The 24,531-nt window shown below is 37.5% G+C and overlaps 2 protein-coding genes across 4 annotated transcripts in view; both read left to right on the top strand.

Moving 5' to 3' along the window:
- The window catches only part of reck (reversion-inducing-cysteine-rich protein with kazal motifs), a 61,397-nt gene extending 52,440 nt beyond the window's left edge, over positions 1-8,957 (top strand). The window contains exons 18-21 of the mRNA XM_026914436.3: positions 2,408-2,618; positions 2,741-2,814; positions 3,980-4,135; positions 6,556-8,957. Of these exons, the coding sequence (XP_026770237.3) occupies positions 2,408-2,618; positions 2,741-2,814; positions 3,980-4,135; positions 6,556-6,792 (678 nt within the window). The 3' untranslated portion in view covers positions 6,793-8,957. The remainder of the gene's footprint in view (positions 1-2,407; positions 2,619-2,740; positions 2,815-3,979; positions 4,136-6,555) is intronic.
- Positions 8,958-10,035: 1,078 nt separating this feature from the next.
- Positions 10,036-22,147, top strand: si:ch1073-59l16.1 (polymeric immunoglobulin receptor). Of its 3 annotated transcripts, none has more exons than XM_053232666.1 (8): positions 10,036-10,815; positions 14,476-14,784; positions 16,128-16,428; positions 16,840-16,925; positions 17,079-17,149; positions 17,262-17,330; positions 17,983-18,025; positions 20,968-22,147. In XM_053232666.1, exons 1-8 carry the CDS (start codon positions 10,761-10,763, stop codon positions 20,988-20,990), a joined length of 957 nt encoding a protein of 318 aa, XP_053088641.1. In that variant the 5' UTR covers positions 10,036-10,760; the 3' UTR covers positions 20,991-22,147. The 3 variants fall into 3 exon arrangements, with proteins under 3 accessions (XP_053088641.1, XP_053088639.1, XP_053088646.1); XM_053232664.1 differs by having other exon boundaries at positions 10,037-10,815; positions 16,837-16,925; positions 20,968-22,068; XM_053232671.1 differs by lacking the exon at positions 10,036-10,815 and adding an exon at positions 10,822-11,631 and having other exon boundaries at positions 16,837-16,925.
- Positions 22,148-24,531: the final 2,384 nt, after the last annotated feature.

Raw genomic sequence — 24,531 nt, forward strand, 5'->3', positions numbered from 1 at the left:
TTCTCAGCGTGGCCTCTTATTGCTTAAAGGCAACTCAGAAAGCATACATAATTTCAGCAAAGGAGATGGGGTTGAGGAGAAGGGCAAGATTCCCTGACAGGCAGCTAAAATTACAGACTGCCCCTTTAATAACTAATGCCTCATATTTACTCAGTCCTTTATATTATATTGTGCGCTTTTTGACATTACTGCATGCTGTAAATATGGACAAGAATATCTAATCCTGTTTGAGTAGTATCATTTGAAAAGAGTTGTTTTAGTAGTAGCTGAATAAATTATATTAGTTATAGTATTAGCTAAATAAAAAAAAGCCTTGTAGATGTAAAGTAGCTATGTGTTTCTGTTTAAATGTCTCATATTGGTACTGATACTTGATGTGTTTGAGTGAACCTTTTATCCAAACTGCCACAGAGTTACACACGCAGAGCATAATATAGCTCCCATTTTCTCCCAATTTGATCATTTCCCAAGTCCCGCCCACTAGCTAGCGCTGTCCTATCACACGACATCTACCAAGCAAGGAAGGTGAAGTCTAGTATGTGCTTCCTCCAAGAAACAAGAAGCTTGGAGGACACACTTGGGGGGGAAAAAAGCGTTATCTGCCTTCTTCCGCATACATGAATTCACAGACACGCCTGATTTTTGAGCTCCATTGCACACAAAGAGATAATTATGCAAGCAGAATGTAGTAATTTCCTTTAACTCCAGCTCAATCAGCTCAAGAGGTTCTTTATTGTACTGTATAATCTGACGTAGAGAATAACTTATCCCAGTCTGATCCCCGTTCTGTCATTTTTCTGAAGCGACACTAGAGGGCACTGTCTTGTACAAATAATAGCAGTGTGTGTTTATGCTCTGAGCTCAGGCTGTAGTCTCCAGGAAGCTGGGTCAGAAGACTCCACATTAACTACTGCCGTCTGCTGAGGCCAAAGCCATTCATTTAGCGGCAGCTATAAACAGCAGCCTGAGCACGGGGGCAACCCGGTGCACTGTGTTTAATGATGAACATAACTTTCATTACAGGAAGAGTGCAGGGCATTTTTCAGTGTCGGCACTGTGTGGTTAGCAGGTGTGGTGAACATTTTTCTGTCTAGCTGTGTGGGTTTGTCTGCATTTATACTAACACAGACACACAAATAACCTATAAACCTATAAACACGCACAGAGCAGGTAAGAACCAGGGAACCGGCGGGTTCAGTGATATGCAGGCTCAGATTCTGGGTATCGTATTATTAATTATCCTTAGGATGTGTACCTTGGACTGTTTCAGAGGAAAACGTTCACAGACACGCATTACCAAACAAACATCCCACCACAGCGCCTCTTTTATATCCTTAAAATTTAAATTTCTCACTCTTATTGTGCTACACTTAGAGAGATAAGGTAATAGACTCATGGTCAGTACTTAAGCTTCCTGTGGCGCTCAGGTTTCTCCTGCTAACTCACCCCAAGGTCTGATCTCATGGAAAGCAGCTAGATCAATTACCAGCTCATTAAAACACCACCGGCAAGCAAGCAGGCCAGTTAATGAGGATATGCGCATGAGCAAATCTTAGGTATCATGTTTAAAGAGAGAGACACTCGTTGCATTTAGCACCACAAGGCTCAGTTTTCTGTGTTTGGGTTATCTGGTAAATCCAGCATCTGCCAGACTGTGGGTTTTTTCACATTATGTGAATTTCACCACCAATGATTTATATTGAAAGAAAGCCATGGAAATAATGAAAGAACCTAATTTAATATTAACCGTCATATGATACACAATTACATACGGTAACCTGATGCATGACACGAAACATCTGCTAGCTCTACTTTCTCTTTTCGCTCCTGCCGCTAGGCGGTGCAGGCGTTATGTCTTCGGGCTGTCCGTCCGTGCGTCCGTCCGAGATTATCGTTAGTGCGATATCTCGAGAATTAGGATTTAGCCTTACAATTTTTGTCCTTTTCAGAGCGCACCAAAATATGTCATGAACAGAAATTGAATTTATTTTCTAATACTTTTACGCTTTAAACATCACATTATACAAATTCCTACATTTGCAATGAGCAAAATTATTAATTATAAAAATGTAGTTTCTAAAATCTGATTGGCTGAGCCACATTGAAAGCTGTTGTAAAATACTTAATATACACACATGTGACTTGAACACAATAGATGAATTCTGTAATCACGCTCCAGATTTCAAACCAATAAAGTCATTACGTTTAAGCCATAGGTCTATTGCCCTAATGTTGCTTAGCAACCAAAGCTTACTGTTAAGAGAATACGTTGCCTAGCTGCAGAATTGTTTATTGTGAATATTATTAATAATAAATAAAATTATTCATTGAACACTGCCTCGCATCGTACCAAAGAGCAATATGTATATTTTGTGTTATGCCATGTGTGTGTGTGTTTTGCACACAGGACGCCTGCAGGGTAACTCGGGAAGTGTGTGGGCACAACGGTGAGACGTATAACACAGTGTGTGAGGCGTTTTCGGACCGCGTGGCTGTGGATTATCAGGGACGCTGCCACGCTTTGGGTTCTGTGTCAGGTTTCCCGTCTGATTCAGGCTGTAACGCCGTGCCCTGTCCTCCCCTCTCTGCTGCGGGCTGTAACCCCATCACTCCACCCGGTGAGTTACACTCTGCTTTTCTCAACTTTACACAACTCACATGTGTCTGCATGCTTAGACCATTCCCTCTGTGTGTGTGTGTGTGTGTGTGTGTGTGTGTGTGTGTGTGGGTGTGTGTATAGGTGCATGTTGCCCTGTGTGTGCCGGGATGTTGCAGATCCTCTGGAATAAACAGCAGATGAATGTCTTTGCCAAGGTAATTATCTTCTCTGTGCTCATTTTTTTTTGCACAAAGAAACACACAAAAGAAACTTTGCACAAAGAAACTTTTTTTTTTTTTTTATCTGCCAGTAAAGCAAATTTTAAAGAGATTATTATCTGATTATTGATCTGCTCATATAGACAAAGAGGATTTTTATGCATGTAATTTGCAGGTGGACGAAATTAGGTCGGATTTTAGTAGTTATTAGATTATAAAGCAGGTAGTGAAGATGAATGTAATATTCAGTAATATACAAGAGCGCTGGTGAATACAAGACTGCAAGGCAAGTCACAGGTTTATATTAATGCACTTGTTCTAATATGTTATTGTTTCTATAGTAACATCTAATTCACAGGAACAGACGCTCTATATATGACTGATGCTAAACAGATTAAAAGGTGTTATTTAGCAAAGAAAAACATCTAATCGTTGATGTGGTGACATTTTCTGTAAGGAGACAATTATTTAACATTTATGGAAGGAGTCTCCAGTGTCAGTAACTTATAATTAATAACGTATAAGTCTTCCGACACAGGAAAGTCTTCCGGAGAAGAGTTTGTGCATTGTGGTTTCTCTGTAACATAATGCATTTCTTTGTCTTTCAAAAAAAATTGACTGTTTATAGTTGTTATAATATAAGGGATATCAGCAACCAGTTTGTTTAACTGTATCCATAAATGGATAAAAATTATGCGTGTTCATTGACAAATTGTTGTTGCATAACAATATTAAAATACTTCAGGATTGGAAAATAATCAGCTTTAGGTGTGGTAAGAGTAATTCTGAATGTTGTTCCACATCACACCAGTGCATCATTGATTATTTTCCTATAACAGCACACCCAACATCTTTTATTCCTTACATAGCACATATCACGCTATCTAGTATTCTGAAAGGATAAGCAAAAAAAATCTGTTTTTGTCCAGTTCAATGCTAGCCTACTACTCTTATTTCATTCAGAACATAAAACATAGTTCTTATAATTTTCTTAAAAATATGTAAGCATGAAATAAAAAAAAAAAACAAAAAAAAAACATAAGTTCAGCTAAACACAATATTATCCAGCAGCACAGTGTTTTCCTGTCAGTGTTTATTTAGCTCTTTCCTGCGCTAACAGGATGCTCGTGTGTATGTGCGTGTGTGTGTGTGATATTTTCAGCTGAACCAGAATCAGCCGGTCACGGTGCATGACATCCTGAGAGTCCTGCGTCTGCACATCTCCGTTCCTCAGTGTGATATCTTCGGCTACCTGAGCATCGACTCCGAGATCGTGGTCCTCATCGTACCTGTGGACCAGCAGCCTACACCACTGCAGGTGTGTGTCTGTATTTACAGTTGAGGTCAAAAGTTTACATCCCCCTTTCAGAATCTGCAAAATGTTCATTATTTTACCAAAATAAGAGGGATCATACAAAATGCATGTTATTGTTTATTTAGTGCTGACCTGAATAAGATATTTCACATAAAAGATGTTTACATAAAGTCCACAAGAGAAAATAACAGCTGAATTTATAAAAATGACCCCATTCAAAAGTTTACATCCCCTTGATTCTTAATACTGTGTTGTTACCTGAATGATCCACAGCTGTGTTTTTTTGTTTAGTGATAGTTGTTCCTGAGTCCCTTGTTTGTCCTGAACAGTTAAACTGCCTGCTATTCGTCAGAAAAATCCTTCAGGTCCCACAAATTCTTTGGTTTTCCAGCATTTTTGTGTATTTGAACCCTTTCCAACAATGACTGTATGATTTTAAGATCCATCTTTTCACACTGAGGACAACTGAGGGACTCATATGCAACTATTACAGAAGGTTCAAACGCACACTGATGCTCCAGAAGGAAAAACCATGCATTAAGAGCTGGGGGGTGAAAACTTTTGAACAGAATGGAGATGTGTACATTTTTCTTATTTTGCCTAAATATCGTATTTTTTCACTTAGTACTGCCCTTCAGAGGCTACAGAAGATAGTTACATGTTTCCCAGAAGACAAAATAAGTTACATTTACCCTGATCTTCAAATTCAAAAAGTTTTCACCCCCCCCCCGGCTCTTAATGCACGGTTTTTCCTTCTGGAGCATCAGTGTGCGTTTGAACCTTCTGTAATAGTTGCATATGAGTCCCTCAGTTGTCCAACGCGCATTTTGTATGATCCCTCTTATTTTGGTAAAATAATGAACATTTTGCAGATTCTGAAAGGGGGATGTAAACTTTTGACCTCAATTGTAGGTCTGCGTGTACACTCTACACTTATACATTTTATTCCCCTCTTACTAGAGCCTTGAGCTCTTTTGTCAGCATTCACAGTAAATTCAGGGAGAATGCCTGCTGCGCTGTCAAACCCATTATCTTCACTCAGATGCACGTCATGGAAGAGAGAGTTCCACACACAGGATTTCTATATACACAGTGTATATGTATAATGTTGGACAGACAAGCACTATGATGCCTTTTGACAGCTTGTCAATCAAATACGCCTTGCTGCTAATTAGAGCTTCTTGATGAAATAGGAGTCAGTTTTTGGCTTAGAATTGAGATCATGATTCTTCGTCCAGTTTCGTAAGGAACACTATGTATATTTGTTAAATGCTTAGGTTGCTGTAGCGTCATTTTCCTAGCAGATGTTTGAGAATCTGTACAGTTCATCTGCATTGTGAATTACTGAACTGATTTACTGCAGTACTTAATGCTGAGCTAAAAGCAAACTAGCGTTATTAATGGCCGGGTAAATAATTAGTCATTGCGATGTTTCTGCTTTTCTGGTGATAGAAATTTAATATATTTTGTCAACATATGCTTAGTAATTTGCCAATATATAGTAATATTCAGTATAGGACAAATTTGTTTCTTCCACAAGGAACCACAAGCTGCCATTTGGATCTTTTTTTTTTTTTTTTTTTTTTTTTTTACAAATACCTCACAACATTCCAACGTTGTTATTACCCTTTTTGGTCTTCAACCTCTTCGTGCTTCAAGTGCATGAGGTCATGTGGTACATCCATGATCATTGCTGAAAGTGAATCAGGAATAGTGGCACTGTTTTTTTACGCAGTGGTTACCAAAATGCAAAAGTGTCCCAATTCTGGATTTAAGAATTTAAGAACTTTTTTTCAAAGAGATACCCGGGTAAAAGAAAATTACTTTAGATCAAATTAAAATTACTTTTAGCAAAACTATAATTTAATGTTTCAGTTCATGGTATTGTTGTTGCTGTTTAAATACTAATCAATCATTCGATAAACAAACAGACATCCCAGACAGATAGTTAAGCCGTATGAAATGTAATTTAATGCCCTTGAGTCATAAAACATGGCTATCACCAGCACCTACTGCCAGAGGAATTTTCAATTAGGAATTTTTTATTTGCATGTTAATACCTGTGCTGAAATACCTCCATACTCTTAGATTGACTTTTACTTTCATTAAGGTAGGTTTTAATCAAAGTAAATTTTAATTAAATTAGTTTTTTTTTTCAGTACTTTAAGCACTGTTATCCCAGACCTTAACTTCGGCTCTTAATTGAAACAAAGCATACACACCACCCTGCTACTGTTCACGCTAATATGTCTCTGGTGAACAATTTCTTTTTCTTGCATCATATTTCATCTGTTGGTTGAATGGACTTACAAATATTACCTCAGATTTGATCATCTAGTCACAGTGTGTGTGTGTGTGTTGAAATGATAGAAAGCCCTGTATACTGTTGCTAAACACAGTGTGTGTCCGGTGTGTATCCCCAGATTGAAGCCTGCAGCAAAGAAGCCGAGAAGATCGACTCTCTCATTAACTCAGGCAGTCCCACGCTGGTGTCCCACGTCCCCCTGTCTGCCTTCCTGACCTCCGAGCTCAAACTGTCCACCGTTAGCTCTGCTGCTCCCACCAGCACCCCTTCCCTCCGTGTGTCCACCTGTCTCTCTCTCAGTCTCCTCCTCACATTCCTGCTGTCCTACCTAAACAACCTGAACGGTCGTTGCTGAGCAACAGCGCCCCAGGACTGACCTTTGACCTTCCTCGCCTTGTTCCTAAAAGCCCCAGTCTGCATGGCCTTGACAATCACAGAAACGCCAAGCTGATGAGAACAATCACTCGAAATGTGACAGGACAATGAAGTTAAGGAACTTTTGAGCTGTATTCCTGTCAAGGGTAAGCTGGATCGAGTCTTTTTTTTTTTTTTACAGTCACAGAGCAGAGAGCCTCAGAAAGTGTGAGGAATAAAGCAAGGAGATGGATAGGAGTGAGATCTCCGATTGAATTTCTGGCTCTGGTGCTCCTCTCTGATGCCTTTCACTGCCAGTTCACTGGAGCAGATTCTTTAAACAATATACGTTTCACACACCTCATTTTATAGATAAGAACTGAAGAAAATAATCAGTGGAAGTGGAGAAGGCTTTCTACCCCAAAATGAAAGGGACCTTTCTTCATTCCTCTCTGTATATAATTTAATAGACCTAAAGGGAGAAACTATAGCCATCCTAAGCCGGTTTTACACTGTGCGATTTCGGCCGTTTTTTAACGATTATTAGAGCATCTTAGAGGATTGTTAAAGAAAGATCATTTAAGACTGCGATCAAAGAAAATTACTATGTTCCGCTTACCAATTAGTGTAATCTGGGCTCGTGTAGGAAAGGCGGACGCATAAACAGAAACATGACTGAAAGTAAGCTTGTGGCGATGAGCGTATTTTGTCTGTCCATTAGCCTGGTTTGTTTACGTTTCGTCATTGCCGTTACTGAATTTGTAGCTGTCCAGCGATTTTTGCGCCGTCCACCTCTTGACGCCTTTCAGACAAGCATCGTAGCAGCGATCACACTGAGATTTTAATCACAATTTTCTGACACTACCAGAACTTTGTTGTCTTTTGTTGCAAGGGTGCTGAATCAGCCACCAGTGAGCATGTAATATACATAATAGGCATTCAAAATGATGGATTATACTTGCTTTTAACTATGCGTTCACATACGCAAGATGGCCGCCGCACATATCCTGCGGTCGTTCGGAGTGTCGCTTGTGCACGGCCTCAGAAATTAATGGTACGCTTCCATTTTCTAGATTAGTAAATACTTTTGAATGTAAGGTCAGAGTTTATGATTTGAGACTCATGACGACAATCATGATGACAGCAGAAAGTTTCAACAGAGCTTGCTGAAAACGGCTAACATTTTACAGTTTGACTTGGAAACCAGATAGACAGAGATGTTTTGGCTCTAAAGTACCATGTAGTGGATATGGCTTTTAATCCTCCAGACGTACATAAAGTACACAGGTTAGCATGTGAACAATGCTGCTCACGTTGCCACTGCTTTCGTACATGTCAAGCGTAAGACAGATGATCACAAGACATGACAAAAAATATTGTACAACGTGCAATTTTTGTCTGCTAAAGCAAAATCAGGCCGGAAATCATACAGTGTAAAGCCGGCTTTAATGAATATGACAATCATATCCACAATTGGGTAATTACAACAGTATGCCTTGTTTATATAGATTATATATGTATGTAAAGATTTATTATATAATGAAGTATTGCAAAAAAATAAAGTATGTTGTTAAAAATAGTTAAATGTTTATTTTAAGATGTTTTCTGACCCGGAGGTCAGAGCCACAATGTGCCATTTTGAAATCTTATTCTTGCATGATGACAATTATGAAGTGTTTTTACAGAAAGCTTTGTATCGTTTTGTCCTGTCCATGTCTTATTACGTGTCAAATGAAGGATTTCCTATTTTAACAGTATTATCGTGCTTGGGCAGCTTTGTAGCATTTCCACTCAGTGGAGCTTTGTGCTCTTTTATGTTTGTGTGTTTGCAATTCAACTGATGTATTTTTATAAGATAATAATAAAAAGTGTTCATATTGCCAAGTGTAAATCGTGTCAGGCCGAATGTATGTCATGTTTTTTTCTCTGAAGTCTCTTTTTTGTGCATCAGCTTTTTGTGTTTATAAACTGCTGTTTTGTCATCACTCTAACGTGGCGCTATTGCGTAAGCAGCATGAGGCTGATTACGCAAAAGCTTCAGAATTGTACACTGACACTGACCATCATCAAAAAGGGGAAGAATATTCTCTCCCACACCAACGCACATCTTTTTTTTCCCTAATACTTTCCTAAATGATATCAGTTCCCATACTTACAACCTATCAGTTTTCTAAATTATAGCACTGTGCAGACATGTTAGGATGCCTAACCTGTTTTTTTTTTTTTTTAATAAATCAAAATTGTCCTTAAAGTTTATTTTATGTCTAACGTATTAATGTGTTAGTGAAAATAAAATGAGCAAATATTCATTTTCTGGGGGAAAAAAACCCACATATTTCAAAACATTTAGTATGTCACTAAGGAAAGTAATGTAAGCCAAGTTTCCATCACTTTTTGTCCTGTTCTGTTATCGAAAAAGTGAAAAAAAGTGACGAAATTTTCCGTGTCCCCCCGTTTCCATCCAGTTGCTCTTTTACTGGTAAAATGTTGTGCATGATGACATCATGCTTAAAAAAAACAAATTGTCACATGAGTTTTGGTATTGTAAAAGAAATCTGCCCTTGAGCCTTTTCCATACATAATTTTTTGTATGTCACAAACTGTATACCTTTTTCATCCCGTACGTCCTCAAATCTTTGTAAAATGGAGGGAGTATTGAGAAAATTCATTAATTTTGGCCAGCTTACTGTCATTTTAATTTCACAAATAATTACAATTGTACGAAATATCAGAAGACGATGTCAGAATGGAGCATTTGGTCATCTGATAGTGCTCTTTGCGACAAAGCCGATGGAGACCACGCAGTACACTTTACAGAAAGTTTGTGGCTGCAGCATTTTAGAATGTCACGGCCCACATTTGAGATGCTGTGCCAATTTATTGGTCCTGATGTTGCACCCATCACAGGTTGCTACTGACCACTGGTTCCGACCTCCAAGTGGAACGCCATCGTCCTGGCAACCTGCGCCGAGTGCAGAGAAGAGGGGGGGGAGACTTTCAGGGTTAGTAAAACTGTCCATCGATGTGTATATGCTGTGTGCACAAGCTATTAATGGAAAATTAACGCAGCGTTATATCAGGCTCCCGAATGTAGCGAGGTCCAATTAAACTACTGCGATTACATTAATCGCAAAGGGTGTGGCCATCTATTGTTCTCCAGGCACTTGTCAATTGTCATGTGACATTTTTTTTTTTTTTTTTGCATAAATCCCATTTTTTTCGACAAAAACTGTTTCACAACATTTGAAGTAAAAACGCAGCTATTGGCAAATTGTTGTGTGTAAGAGGAATAAAACACAACTGGGTGTGCTGTTACAGGAAAATATTTAACTTCAGGGCAGTAACAGCTCTCTGCTTCACATCACACCACTCTATCCTTGATTAATTTCTTATAACAGCAAACCCCAAACTGTTTTATCATCTTATCTTGCAACAATTTGCCAATTTTTATGTTTTAAAAAATGACAATACTTTTTATCTGTTCAGTGTTACCTTTAATTTTGTGGAACATCTGTGAAATGTTAGTTTCTTGTATCACTTACGCTAGAAAGCGCAAACTCCTCTGTTCTGAAAACTTTCCTGTGAGAGAAAAGTTTAAGGAACTGCCTTAGCTCTGTAACAAAGCACTGACACTGGACCCTTCTTTAATATGTTGGTGGGATAAAAAGTAAAAAAAAAAAAAAAAAGGATTCTCCTCACAAAAAGTTCCTGATCTAGTGATCAGCCTCAAAAACACATTTTATTTCCTCCTCATCTGGAAATCAGAAAACAGACGGTACATGATGAATATCGATATAAAAAATCAGTGGATAAATTGAGTGACATAACAGATATGTAATGTTACAGAAACATGTGATCTAAACATGTGCTGTCACCAAAGTACACTCATATTGAGTGGGCAGAGAAGGAGTTTAAACAGCCAGAGAGGAAGCGTAGCTGTTCACTTGACACACTTCTCACGCTCACAAGATGATGATGACGGAGTTGTTCCTTCTAATGTTATTCATCACAGGAAAGCTTTCAGGTAAGAGAAATATGATTGTTCTTTGTGTATTTTCTGTAGGGAAATCTTTTTTGTTTGATTTTGTTTGATCACTGGAAAAGACTTTAGTTAATAATTATAAAAAAAACTTTATTTAAAAAAAAAACTATTAAAACATCTGCAGTATTTGTGCTAAAAATGATAAGGTCAGTAATGAGGTCTTATGACAGCTTGGATGAATTCTATTACTGTAGTAATATAAACAGCAAAAGTATCCCATGATGGCAAATTGTTAGAAAAATAGTTCATTTTAAGTTTAGAAGTTTAAAGTCTAAGTTTATGCTTTTGATTTGTCATGAAATGAGGAAATGGGTGTAGACTCCAGTGAAATATCACACTTCTCAGTAAGTGTTATGGTATTGTAACACCTTCCTTTCATTTTATTCCTGAAGCCCAGGCTTTGTGGTTACACACAGATTGTGTTGTTTCCTTCCATCAAACACTGTTCACGCTTTACTTTTACGAAAGTCTTAAAGAAATGGGTGACCTGTTAATGGTGATCATTCTGCAGGTAGGAAGATTGCAAAGAAATCATCACAGAAAGAAAACATGCTGTAACAATGAGCGCTATACAAAACAGGAAATAATGGTGAAAAAAATTATTTCACAATATGTGAATCAAAATATGCACTGTACATAAAAATTTTTTTGCCATATGCTTATTAAATGAAGGGTAAAAACTGGCCTCAAAATACCTTTCAGCAACTGCAGACTTTTACCAAAACTACAATCCATTAGAGGTCTTCACCAGCAGAACTATAATGACTAAACTGCAAGGATGGAAAACAGGAAGGCCAGGTACAAAAACACATTTATTCCTTTGGTAGATGCTTTATATGACTCAAAAAAAGAGGCAAGATACAAAGTACTGTTGCGCATTTTAGGGTTCTGTCTAAGTCCTGAGACTCAAAACCATCTGGTACAAACATACCACCATGAATCTACACTTTTTTTACACTGAAGATAGGAAAAAGACAAGGTAACATTTTCCAATCTTCAACTGTCCAGTTTGGTTCAGTCTGCGTCCACTGTAGCCTCCGATTCCTGTTCTGGATTGACCGAAGTGGGACGTGATGTGGTATTCTACTGTTTTAGCCAATCTACCTCACGGTTTGACATATTGTGCATTCTGAGATGCTTTTCTGCTCACCACGGTTGTAAAGAGTGCTTATTTGAGGTACTGTAGCCTTCCAGGTAGCTCGAACGAGTCTGGTCATTCTCCTCTAACCTCTCTCATCAAAAAGGCGTTTCAGCCTGCAGAACTGCTGCTCGCTGGATGTTTTTTGTTTTCTGTATTTTGTGTGTGAAAATTCCAGGAGATCATCATTTTCTGAAATACTCAAAGCAGCCCTTTTAGCTTCAACAACCATGCTACGGCTAAAGTCAGTGAAATCACATTTTTCCCCAATCTGATGTTGTATGTTAACTGAAGTGCATGATTTTATGCATTGCACTGCTGTCACGTGATTGGCTGATTTGGTGAATTGCAGGTGTGCAGGTGTTCTAGTGACCAGTGAGTGTACATTTACAGCATTAAGCAGATGCCCTTATCTAGAGCAACTTACATCCGTGCTTATATCGTCATCAGAAACATATCCTTATGTTGGTACGAATAGATCAACATCCAAGAATACTATCAGCTAAATCCCTGTTAGAGAGGAGCTAGTACAATGAAAACAATACCTAGTGAAGAGGTAGGTCTTCAGTCTTGGTTTGAAGATAAGGGAAGTTCATTCCACCACCTGGTTGCCAGGACAGAAAAAAGTATCCATGCATGTCTTTCTTGTATCTTGAGGGATGATGGGTGAAGTACAAATTCTAGAGGCTCAGAGAAACATGGTGCAGAGCGGCTTTCAGGTTGTTATGAAAAGGATAAGAATACAGGCCCAGTGTGGCCTGACTGTGAATGCAGGCAATTACAGAGACTAAAGCCCTTCTCTTAATGGTACAGCATACTGAAAAGTGCTGAATGAATGGAACAGACTCCGAATTAGACTGCTCACAGTGCAAGTTCATATTTATTTTCTCTTTCCACTTTTCAGCATTCAGGACCTATAATGCACAGAAGGTACATAATGCACAGATGTTCAAAAGCTTCAGCTATCTGACACACGTTGCATTTGCACAATGTAGCCATTCTTGTCTTGTCCTGTCCATAACATGTAGTCATAGTGCAGTTCCATAAGTATTGAACCCTCTTGAACTTCTCTACATTTCATTGTATTACTAATTGGAAATTGGCCACTTGATTGCTGAAATAATAGATTCAGTGGTGCTCTGTTTGTGGTTTATTTTATTTTTTTTTAAATCAAGCCCTGAATAAATTTGCAAACTATATCCATCATCCCCTAACCCTTCAACCTACACCCACCCTCACACACACACACTTCAATATTATGGACAATTTTATGTAGATTCGTGGCATAGAATCCCAATTAAGTCCATTTAAATTACAAGGTGTAACACTTCAAAATGTGGAAAAGTTCAAAGGGGGGTGAATATTTATGCAAGCCACTTTATGGGCTGTGGTAGCTTAGTGATAATGAGAACAAAATATTATTTTGCATAAGTAGAAGGTTTCTACTTTCTAATATTGGGGAGACAGTCGGTTATAACGGGCAGATGCTGAGAGAAATGGGAAGATCAAGATGTCAAAATTAGCCATGATTCCTTAGCACAATTTACAGTTGGGTCCATATGTATGTGGACAGTGACACAATTTTTGTAATTTTGCCTCTGTACACCACAACAATAGATTTGAAATGAAGCAATCAACATTGAAGTGTAGACTTTCAGCTTTAATTATTAAAAAAATAAATACTGCATTAACTGTTTAGGAATTACAGCCATTTTTTTTACACCTAAGAGCTTCTTAAGGCAAGAAATTAAATGTTCTTAAATGGCCGAGTCAGTCACCTGACCTCAACTCAATTGAGCATGCATTTCATTTAGACAAAATTGAAGGCAGAAAGACCCACACACAAGCAGTAACTGGAGGCAGCTTCAGTAAAGACCTGGCAAAGCATCTCAAGGGAATAAACTCAGCCTTTGGTGATGTCTATGGGTTGCAGATTTCAGGAAGTCATTGACTGCAAAGGATTTGCATCCAAGTATTAAAAATAATCCTTATATTTATAATTATGTTAGTTTGTCCAATTACTTTTGATCCTGTGAAAATGGAGGGACTCGAAAAAATGTCTGTAATTCCAAATCGGTTAATGCATTATTTCTGTTAAACTCCTTGAATTAAAGCTGGAAGTCTACACTTCAATCACATCTTCATTTCAAATCCATTGTGATGGTGTCCAGATGTAAAATTACAAAAAACTCTGTCACTGTCCAAATACTTATGGACCCGACTGTAATCAATTACAAAAAATTTTCTCTATAAAGCAAGATTATCCAATGTATCTGTGTGAGATTTGGGGGGAAAGATGCATACTTTCTGTATGAATAGTAACAGATGGGATTAAAAAAATGTAAGATTTATTCAAACTGAACAAAAGGAAAACTGTCATTGTCTAATTGATGTATGAACATTTATCATCAGTGGCCCACAATAACTCTGTTTATATGTATTAATTCTGCTCTACAGATTTATATTATAAAATTCTGTTGTTTTTTTCTTTCTTGCTCCTGCAGTTACTCAGGCTGTCTTCACAGTGGATAATGTGCCTGTACAACAAGGAAAGTCCATCGTCATTCCTTGTTTATATAATGCAGAATATATTAATCATCCAAAGTACCTATGTTTTGGAAGGACATGGGCTTTTTGCAAAGATGTTATGCAAACGAAACACAGGATGCTGTCCATTTCGGATGACCAAACCCAGCAAATATTTACTGTGACTATGAAGAATGTAACAACTAGTGATGCTGGTCAGTACTGGTGTTCTGTTAAAACCCCTGGCCTTGATGTAAAGACATCCTTTCAACTAAAAGTCAAAAAAGGTGAGATTACCATGCACTATCCATTTGTGTTCTTGAAATATGAACTTGGGTATTTTCACACTTGAGGTTTTTCTTCTGTAGACAAAGTTAAAATTAAATTAAAACCAACCTGCGATGATGACAAGCCAAGAACTGATCTTAGGTCTGGACTGAAGTATTTGGGTCAAATGTGAAAATGCCCTAAATCTACATTTTGGTACTGGAGAGGAGAAATCATAAACTCATTCGCTAGCAACTGAGCACTCAAATGTGCCCAGTTGTTTGTTTTGGTTGCCTGGAAACCTATTTGACCAGGTTAATATGTAGTAGCTATAGTAAAGTATTTGGCCAAAAAGTTTGTGGACACCTGACCATCACACCCATATGTGCAGGTTGAACATCCCATTCCAGATTTATTCCCCCTTTGCTGTTATAATAACCTCCACTCTTCTGGGAAGGCTTTCCACTAGATTTTGGAGCATGGCTGTGGGGATTTGAGTTCATTCAGTCACAAGAGCATTAGTGAGATCAGACACTGATGTTGGGTGAGGAGGCCTGGCGGTCAGTTGGCATTTCGATTCATCCCAAAGGTGTTTAGTGGGGTTGAGATCAAGGCTCTGTGCAGGACACTCTTGTTCTTCCAAACCAAACTTGGCAAACCATGTCTTCATGGAGCTCACTTTGGGTACAGCAGCATTGTCATGGTGGAACAGGTTTGAGCCTCTTAGTCCCAGGGAAGAGAAATTTTAAAACTACAAACTACAAAGACATTCTAGACAATTGTATGCTTGCAACTTTGTGTAAACAGTTTGTCAAAGGCTCACATATGGGTGTTATGTCCACAAACCTTTGCCCATAAAGCATATGACAAGCTAGTTAACTAGTGAAGAGCATTAATACAGACACACATTTGGCCTAGTCTGTATCGTTTTCTAAGAAACTGAGGCACATCATGTTTGCACCGTCCACAAAGAGTCACCAAGTCATTTGCGAACACTTGGCTATGAGCTGTTTTTTTCTCTTTATATCACACATAAACGATATTATTCGAGCCTTTCACTGTGAGGTGTTGTGCTAGCAGAAGAGTTTTATGGAGTCTTAGCACCTCACTTTATTTTGTTCCTGATGCTTGATCCTTGAAATTCAAGTAGTGTGCTATATTATGGAATCAAGGTAAACCTATTGAACCTACTTATCAACTGGACGACGATGAATAAAAAAAAAACACATAATCTTCTTGTCCTGATGATTTGTCCGCCACTGTAGTGGTAATAATGTCTCTTTTTTTTCATTTTTATTGACAAAGACAGCATGTAAGCAAGAAGAAATTTTTAAAAATCTGATCCTTTCTGTATTCCTCTCAGCTACTCCTGAGCTGTATGTGGATGATCAGATGGTAACTGGATATGAGGGCGGCCATGTGGTGATTTCCTGCCATCATCAAACCAAGAAACCAATAGCATGGTGTAAGATGACTGGCACATGTGTGAAAACTACTGGAACCATGAGTGGTGCCTTGGTTCAGCTCAGCAGTATGGACGGGGGTTTTACTGTGACCATGAGCAAGCTGACAATGAACAACACAGGATGGTACTGGTGCTCAGCAGGAGACGAACAGATACCTGTTCACATCACTGTACAGAGGAGTACACCCAACTGGGAGAGGTAAAATGGCAATGGTAGCTCAGTGGTTAAGATGTTGGTCTACTGATTGGAAGGTCATGCGTTCAATCCCCAGCACCACCAAGCTGCTACTGCTGGGCCCTTGAGCAAAGTCCTTAACCCTCAACTGCTCAGTTGTATAAGAATGACATACTGTAAATGTAAGTCGCTCTGGATAAGGGCGTCTGCCAAATGCTGTAAATGTAATTGTAAAATCCTACTTCTCTGAATCCCTGAAAGAGTTTAAATACACTTTTTAACTACTTCTCACTGTATACTATTAGAAAAAAAGGTTTTTCATGGGTTCTTGTTTTGCATCATTGAATATTTGTAGGATGTGACTATATTGTACTGTGCTGTATATAAACCCAATGTGTTTTATTATTTCCATTGAATCTTTCTGCTCCACAGCAGAAGCTCATTTGCGTGGCTGATATTTTTGGGATCGCTGCTTGCATTAGCTTGTATGGCTCTGAATGTGTTCAGGCAACAGAAACAAAGTAAGTCATTCAATGAATATTTCCAGTTTATTGAATTTGCACAAGGAGTAAATGATAACTGATCTGATGAATGATGCTTGTTCTGATACCACGCTATCAAGCTTACAGTTAATGGCATTCTATGAATTTGCATAACTTCCTTTTTTTTTTTAGAATGTGAAATGTTCTCAGTGTCCAGGAGGTCTGAAAGTCCATATGTAAGCATGAAAAAACCAAATATACAAGTATGTATAGCACTAATTTGCATTCTTATACATACCTATACATATATGAGTGACATCTTTTTATTCATTTGCCTGTCACATGTTAATTTACCTCTTCTTCTTTAACACGAAGCAACATGAAGACAAAGACTTTGAAGCTCAGGATTATGAAATTATGTCCAGTCCTGTGCAAAGCCTGGAGGTAATACATTACATGCTTTTTCTTTTTATAGCTTGTAAGTTGTGACTAACGATCATTTAGTTCTACTGTGTAAGATTATGTACATGCTTCCATTATCATATTATTCGCTAGAACTAAATGATACACCATTTATGCTATTTATATAGTAGAGTTTATACACTATTTATACATTTTATACACTATTTATACACTTGTGGGTTATGAATAATGATCATTTGGGTCTATTAAGTGCTTACAACATCATATTACTCAGAAGAAATAAACGATTATTATGATATTATTCACAACTTAAGAATACACATTTATACTGTACACTCTATACTATTTATACAGTAGAGTTTATAAACAATTTATACTTTTTATACACTATATATATTTACACTTTTTGGTTATGAATAATGATCTTTTAGGTCTATTAAGTGCTTAGAACATATTACTCAAAAGAAAATAAATGATCACTACTCACAACCTAAACATACACATTTATACCCTATCTATACAATTTATATAGTAGGGTTTATATGCTATTTATACTATTTATACACTATTTATACACTTTTAAGTCATGAATAATGATTATTTAGTACTGGGGTGTAATAGGATGTATGTACAGACATACTTTTAGCTAATGTCTTTGTCTACCTCTTGCAAGGTTCAGGGGAAGAAAGCTGAAGGCAATGAATCACTAAAGAGAGGTATGTATTTTTGTTTTATTATATAAATAAAACTTATACTTTTGAGGTGTGACATTTTCCCATATTCTTCTTCAGTCTTGATTTTGCCAAGTTAAAGTAACTAAGAGAGTAAGAAAAAGAGAAAATAATGATGATAATAATAATAATATAGTACTTTCTATTTTCTATTTCCAACATCTCAAAGTTTAAGGCTGAGGATGAACAGTAGGTCTGTCTCAGCTGAATGAAGTGCTCAGGATGGGCTAGACTGCTTTAGGATATCAGCAATATACACCAGATCTAAAGCATTCAGAAATTTAAACTTCATGAGCAGGGCTTTTTAGTTAATGTGGAGTTTAATAGGCAGCCAGGGTAGCTAGTGGTAATAATGTGGATTGCTGCATTTTGAACAAGCTGTAGTTTAATTAAAGAAGAAGAAGAGCAACCAGACAGCTGTTTATTTTACAGTAATGCAATGTGGAGGATTTGCAACAGCATGGACAAGATTCAAGATTGCTTATGTTGGGCTCTGACGATGACTTGCAGACAGACTGGAAATCAGTGTTTCTTTTTTCTCTGAATTTAAAAGACAAATACTGTCTGTTCATTCAAAATTTGCTCTGTTTTGTACTGAGACTGACTTTGTCATTCTTAGAATCTGTTGGCGCCACTCTTCCACTGTCGGCACCACAAAGCCACATGCTCCTGTAATCGAGGGGAAAAACATCTTTGTTTTGACATATGCACAAGAACTCCAGTTCCTCTTTCACGCCCTAGTATTGCACGAGCTTTTGGATTTATTGCTACAGATACTGACATCACTTAAGATTGCTACACTGATCACCACTGCTGTTTTCTTCTCCTATTATTATACTTATATTATTGATCTTAATATCTTATAATGCTTTATCTCTCATTCATTCTTAACCCAGATAGAACCTTGTAACACTAAAATCGCAAACTGTATCAGATTGATTCGCTATAAATATAGATACTCACGTGAGTTTTTATTTTTAGTATTTTAAACATTTTAGAATAATTGAGAAGACATTAAAGCTATACTATATGGCCAAAAGTATTACTTGGCCAAGCATGTTGAACATTCCATTTCAAAACCAACGGCAATAATATAGTTGGGTTGGTCCCCTTTTGCTGCTATAACAGCTTCCAATCTTCTGGGAAGGTTTTCCACTAGATTTTGGAATGTGGCTTTGAGCATTAGTGAGGTCAGACACTGATGTTGGGTGAGGAGGCCTGGCACACAGTTTTTCAATTAATTTCAATTAATCCCAGTGTTGTTCTGTGGGGTTGAGGTCAGGGCTCTTGAGTTCTACCACTCCAATCTTGGCAAACCATGTCATCATGGAGCTTGCTTTGTGCGCAGAGGCATTGTCATGATGGAACAGGTTTACGCTCCTTAGTTCCAGTGAAGGGAAATCCTAATGCTACAGCATACAGAGACAGTCTAGACAATTGTGTGCTTCCAGCTTTGTGGTTCCAGTTTGGGGAAGAACCACATATGTGCCCAATGGTCACGTGTCCACATACTTTTAACCATAAAGAGTATATAAATATAATAAAATCTTTTTAGGAAAATCAAGTAGTTAATAGAAACTTTCATGGCAGTTTTGCATGCACTTGATATTCTCATAACCAGCTTGATGAGGAGTCAGCTGGCATGCTGGTCTTCCAACAGCCTTGAAGAAGTTGTATATATACATGGGTCGCATTAAAAGAAAAAAACAGTGGCTCTGCTTTGCTGTGGGAAGCATTGTGTCCATGCTGGTTTCCTTTGGAGTACCGGGTTTTCTTCCATTTCCCAAAAATATTCCCCCCAAGTTGACTGGCAACTCTAGATTGCCCTATTCATGAGGGAGTATGCAAATGTTTGTGCACAGTGCCCTGAGATGAACTGGTGTGTTATCCAGCATCTATTCCTGCCTCACGCCCAGGATAGGCTCTTGATCAACTGTGACCCTGAAAGGATAAAGTGGTTATTGATGATTATTTGGGTCCACTTGTTCCCTTAGAAGGAAGCATCACTGCAAATCAATGAAACACGTATTCTGACTGATCACCTGTATCCTATGATGGTCTTCACAGTCACCAGATCTCAACTTAATTGAACACCACTGGGAGAGATTTTGGAGTGATGTGTTACATGTTTTAGAACTGAAGGAACAATTTGTGGATACCTTATGTCGGACTGTCCTTTAACATCCTTTAATTTATCTTTAATTTCTCATCTGTCTGTGTGCATATATTATTTCCTACTCTATTGTTACTCACAGTGGCTACTTTATTCAGTACACCTAGGTAGCTTATCAATTGTATGATTTTTATTCTGCGAATTCTCAAATTGTTTCGTACTTTCTGCACAACAGTCAAGTCAAGTTAAGTGGGTTTTTACTGTCATTCCTCTATATTACTTGTATATATTGGAATGAAATGTCGTTTTTCCAGGACCATCGTGCAACACAACAGTATGCAAGACTACACAAAGTGCAAATACACAACAGTGTGAGATGTGTGCAGGACAAAAAAATGCACAAAACAATAAATACACAAGACAATAAATACACAGGACAATAAATACACTGAACATGGGCTGTAAACTGTAAACTATTGTGTAGTATAGCAGCAATATGGTCTGATATCATGGTCTTCCTTTGTGGTTTACTTTTCTGGTATTGTAATAATTTCTTTATCGAACTAGACAATCCTGTCAAGTCAATATTATAATAATAATAATGATATTTCAAATGACACAGTTATTAATACATATTAATACAGCTAATAATTCCAGTTCTTACGAAGATGCTATACATGTTTTACATGCAGTGGTACTACTATTAGTGTACAACACAACAGCTTAGCATTTCTTCCAAAATTTGATACTTGATGTCTTTTTAGTGCTGTGTGTATGCGTAACTTAAGTTTCTAACTCGAGATTTTTGTTTCAGATGGAGGTCACATTACATACTAAGACGACTTTGTTCTTAAAGGATCTTACTGCACCTGCTGAATATGATTTGCATTACATTTAATGGGACAATATGAAGTCGAAATAAATAAGCTACATTCAATTTTCCAAAAGTGGAGAAGAAGAAACATGTGGAGCTGTCCATTATGAGATTCACCAAAATTTCATGTGTATTTTTCAAATACCTTCCAAAGAATAAACACATCAACAGAATGAATATTTTATAACGCACTAAAATCTAGCCATCGCACAGAGTACTGCTGCTTCATAACTAATTTAAAATGTTTTTATCTTTGCCTCTAATCTTATGGCACGAGGCAAGGGCCTCTGTGTTTAGTGTGTAAGAGACCTCTATGAAACAGGGAGCTGTTCTTTAATACTGCATGTGATGATTCACTTTTCCTCCTGAATGTTCAGGAAAGCATTGCACTGAGCTTCACTGAATGCCATCAAGCATTGCTCACAGCATGTAATTGTGCAAAATTTTTGATTTTGCAATTTGCACTTGGTCCTCAAGGGGGCCTCAGTGATATTTGTTTAGCTTAAATAGAGTGCACATATGCAAACCAGCATTAGTCTACTGTATTTTAAGGTTATGATAGTACATATTCTCTGAGTACTTTGTATCATTTCGTGTTTTCTGCATTGGTCTGGATAAATGTGTCTGCCAAATGATGTAAATAAATATATATGAAATAATGTAATAATGTAAATAAACATGTATGAGGGAAAAAAAGATATTATACTTCATTATACACCATTGTGTGTACTGTATTGTACATGTGTTATATTGGATGTTGTACCACAGTGTCATTGGATTCTCAAATCTGACTGAATTTTCTGTTAGAGCAACTCTGACAGTATTTCCAGCTGTAATTCAAAACGCAGGTTTATTTTAATGCACTCTATCTAATGTGGTAGCATTTCTACACTAACAGCTCATTCTCAGAGACTTGTGTAGTGGATGCTCCATGTAATCTACTTCATTCAGTTTTCTACCATGGGAAAGTATTCAGGACAGAGGAAAGATTAAAGACACGGAAAAAAAGAGGTGCTGTTTACAGCTGCTTTAACATAACTAACTTGTCTTGCAGACGTTCCGCAATATTAAATGTAACTATAAATGGTTAAAAAGCACAATGTGTCATTCATTAATAAAATAATCCTTGTCAAATTGCTGTGGTATAAGAGGAATAAAACATGGCAGGACATGCTATTATGGGAAAATAATCATCTTCTGGGTGGTAACTGTGCTTCATATCAAGATGTATCACATCACATCATAATTGTTTATTTTCTATTTTATTACTTATATTATAATAATACTTTTTAAATACCCGCCCTTAAAAAAAAACACTTTTAAGACATTTCTACAAATGTAATAGACACTCACTGTCCACTTTATTAGAAACACCTGTACACCTGCACATTCATGCATTTATCTAATCAGCCAATCGTTATTCACAACCTAAACATACAAATTTATCCACTACTTGTACTATTTATACACTTTTGAGTTGTGAATAATGATTATTTAGCTCTGTGGTGTAATAGACTTCCTGTCAGCTCCAACCAGTCTGGTCATTCTCCTCTGATCTCTTTCATCACCAAGGTGTTTCAGCCCACACAGGATGTTTTTTTGTTTTTCACACCAGTCTGTGTAAACTCTAGAGACTCTTGTGTGTGAAATTCCCAGGAGATCAACAGTTTCTGAAATACTCATACCAGCCCATTTGGTACCAACATCCATGCAACTACCACATCTTTTCTTCATCCTGATGTTTGATGTGAACATGAAGCTCTTGACTTGTATCTGCAGGATTTATTTTTTTTTTTTTGCATTGCGCTGCTGCCACATGTTGACTTATTAGATAACTGCATGAATGTGTAGGTGTACAGGTATTCCTAATAAAGTGGACAGTGAGTGTATATTTAAAGGATTACAGAGAAAATACTAATGGTACTTCTACTAAAGCTCCTGCTTTACAGAGAGTCTTCTGGTTCATAGGGGCATTGTTTAGATAAAGGTAATGAAGCTAACTGACATAAAATACAATCAAAATGAGATTTAATTAACACAAACAAGACGAAAGGTGAAAGATCCTTTTATGGAGCAGCTCAGGCTTTTTCTGCATGTTATGGTGACGCCGAGGTAAATTCTCAGTCGATACTGAAAGGCCTAATTTCTAATTCACTTGAGTCTTTCTGAACCAATTAAGTAATAAATCTGCGTATAATTTCAGGCCAGATATGAAAGACTTACGAATGGAATAGAGGAGCTAATTTGCCCGGGCGGTTTCATTGTGAGACTGATGAACTAGTGTAAAGTACTACCCTGTGTGTAGTTCCCTTTAATGAGGCACAAGTGAAAGCATGTTAACAGTGACCACACTATATTTCACTAGCTTGTTAAGGAGTGAGGATATAACGCTTTAAATGAGACCGCAGTGATGGACAGACTCAGATGTGAGACAACACTGGTGTGTTTTTATGACACCAAATATGTACTGCTGATATATTTATTCTCAGTTGTTGAATGGAAATTGCTTAGAATGGGCTGTTGACAACTTGACAAGATCTGGTTTAATGAAACTGTTGAAAAGTAGTCACAGTGGAATTTCCAGCTTCTGTATTTATGTGGTTGGGATGAGGGTGTTTCCAATGGGACTGTACTCATTTAAACGTGATAAACACAACAGCTGACCACTGACATCCGTGATGTGTCACACATCAGCCTTGCCATGAAATGACCAATCTTGGTAAGGAAAGGAAAGCGGCGTCCTTCCTTACCCCAATAGGGGTAAAACATACAATCTACTCACTGCTATAGTTCTAAGATGATTCAAGTGCCCAGTGCCTAATCAATTTTTGCAATTGCATAACATCACAGAGCCCAAAATTCAGTGCATTGTGTAATTATTTGCTTTTAGGGAAAAAACAGGCTACAAAAATCTAAAAGCTACAACTAAAACAAAATAGAGATATTATTTTAAGACATTCGATACCAGCTCACTGCTACAGTTGTATTTCACTAACACAATCATTTGCACAACCTTTGGAATTATGAATCCAGTTAACAATTTCTATTAATTAATCAACTGCAGTTTATGTAAATCTGTAACGTTCAGTTGCTAGCTATCTTAACAAATGATCTGCTCCTATACTACTGTTCTCTCGCACAAAGTGTCTCTTGATTAGCATACTGAATGTGTTGACTAAACTGGCCATGTAAAATCACCAATCAGCATAGTTCTGAAGGCAGCTCTATCCGAGAGGCTGGATGAAATTGATTGGTTTCCACTCGGAGGAGCAAGCAGCATACAAATCCACTATTTATTAACACGGCTTTGCATTTCTCCATCAAAATATCTACAGTATCTACTAAGATATCTACTAATATCTACTAAGATTTATATCCAGAAAGGTATTAGCTAACACTAACTATAATGTCATCTACCTAGCAAGCTAACAAGCAACTAAAACAAACAGAGTTTATGATTTGTGTACCTTACGAAGCTGGAGAGTCTGGGCAATTTTCTAGTTT

The sequence above is a fragment of the Pangasianodon hypophthalmus genome, chromosome 1 (assembly GCF_027358585.1).
Source record: "Pangasianodon hypophthalmus isolate fPanHyp1 chromosome 1, fPanHyp1.pri, whole genome shotgun sequence".
In the NCBI taxonomy this organism is placed as follows: Eukaryota; Metazoa; Chordata; class Actinopteri; order Siluriformes; family Pangasiidae; genus Pangasianodon; species Pangasianodon hypophthalmus.

Excerpts from the sequence above, each read along its gene's own strand:
- si:ch1073-59l16.1 (XM_053232664.1), top strand. The coding sequence starts at position 10,761 with ATGATGATGACGGAGTTGTTCCTTCTAATGTTATTCATCACAGGAAAG. Across the intron at positions 16,429-16,836 it reads AGTACACCCAACTGGGAGAG|CAGAAGCTCATTTGCGTGGC; the intron begins GTAAAATGGCAA and ends TCTGCTCCACAG. Across the intron at positions 16,926-17,078 it reads GTTCAGGCAACAGAAACAAA|AATGTGAAATGTTCTCAGTG; the intron begins GTAAGTCATTCA and ends TTTTTTTTTTAG.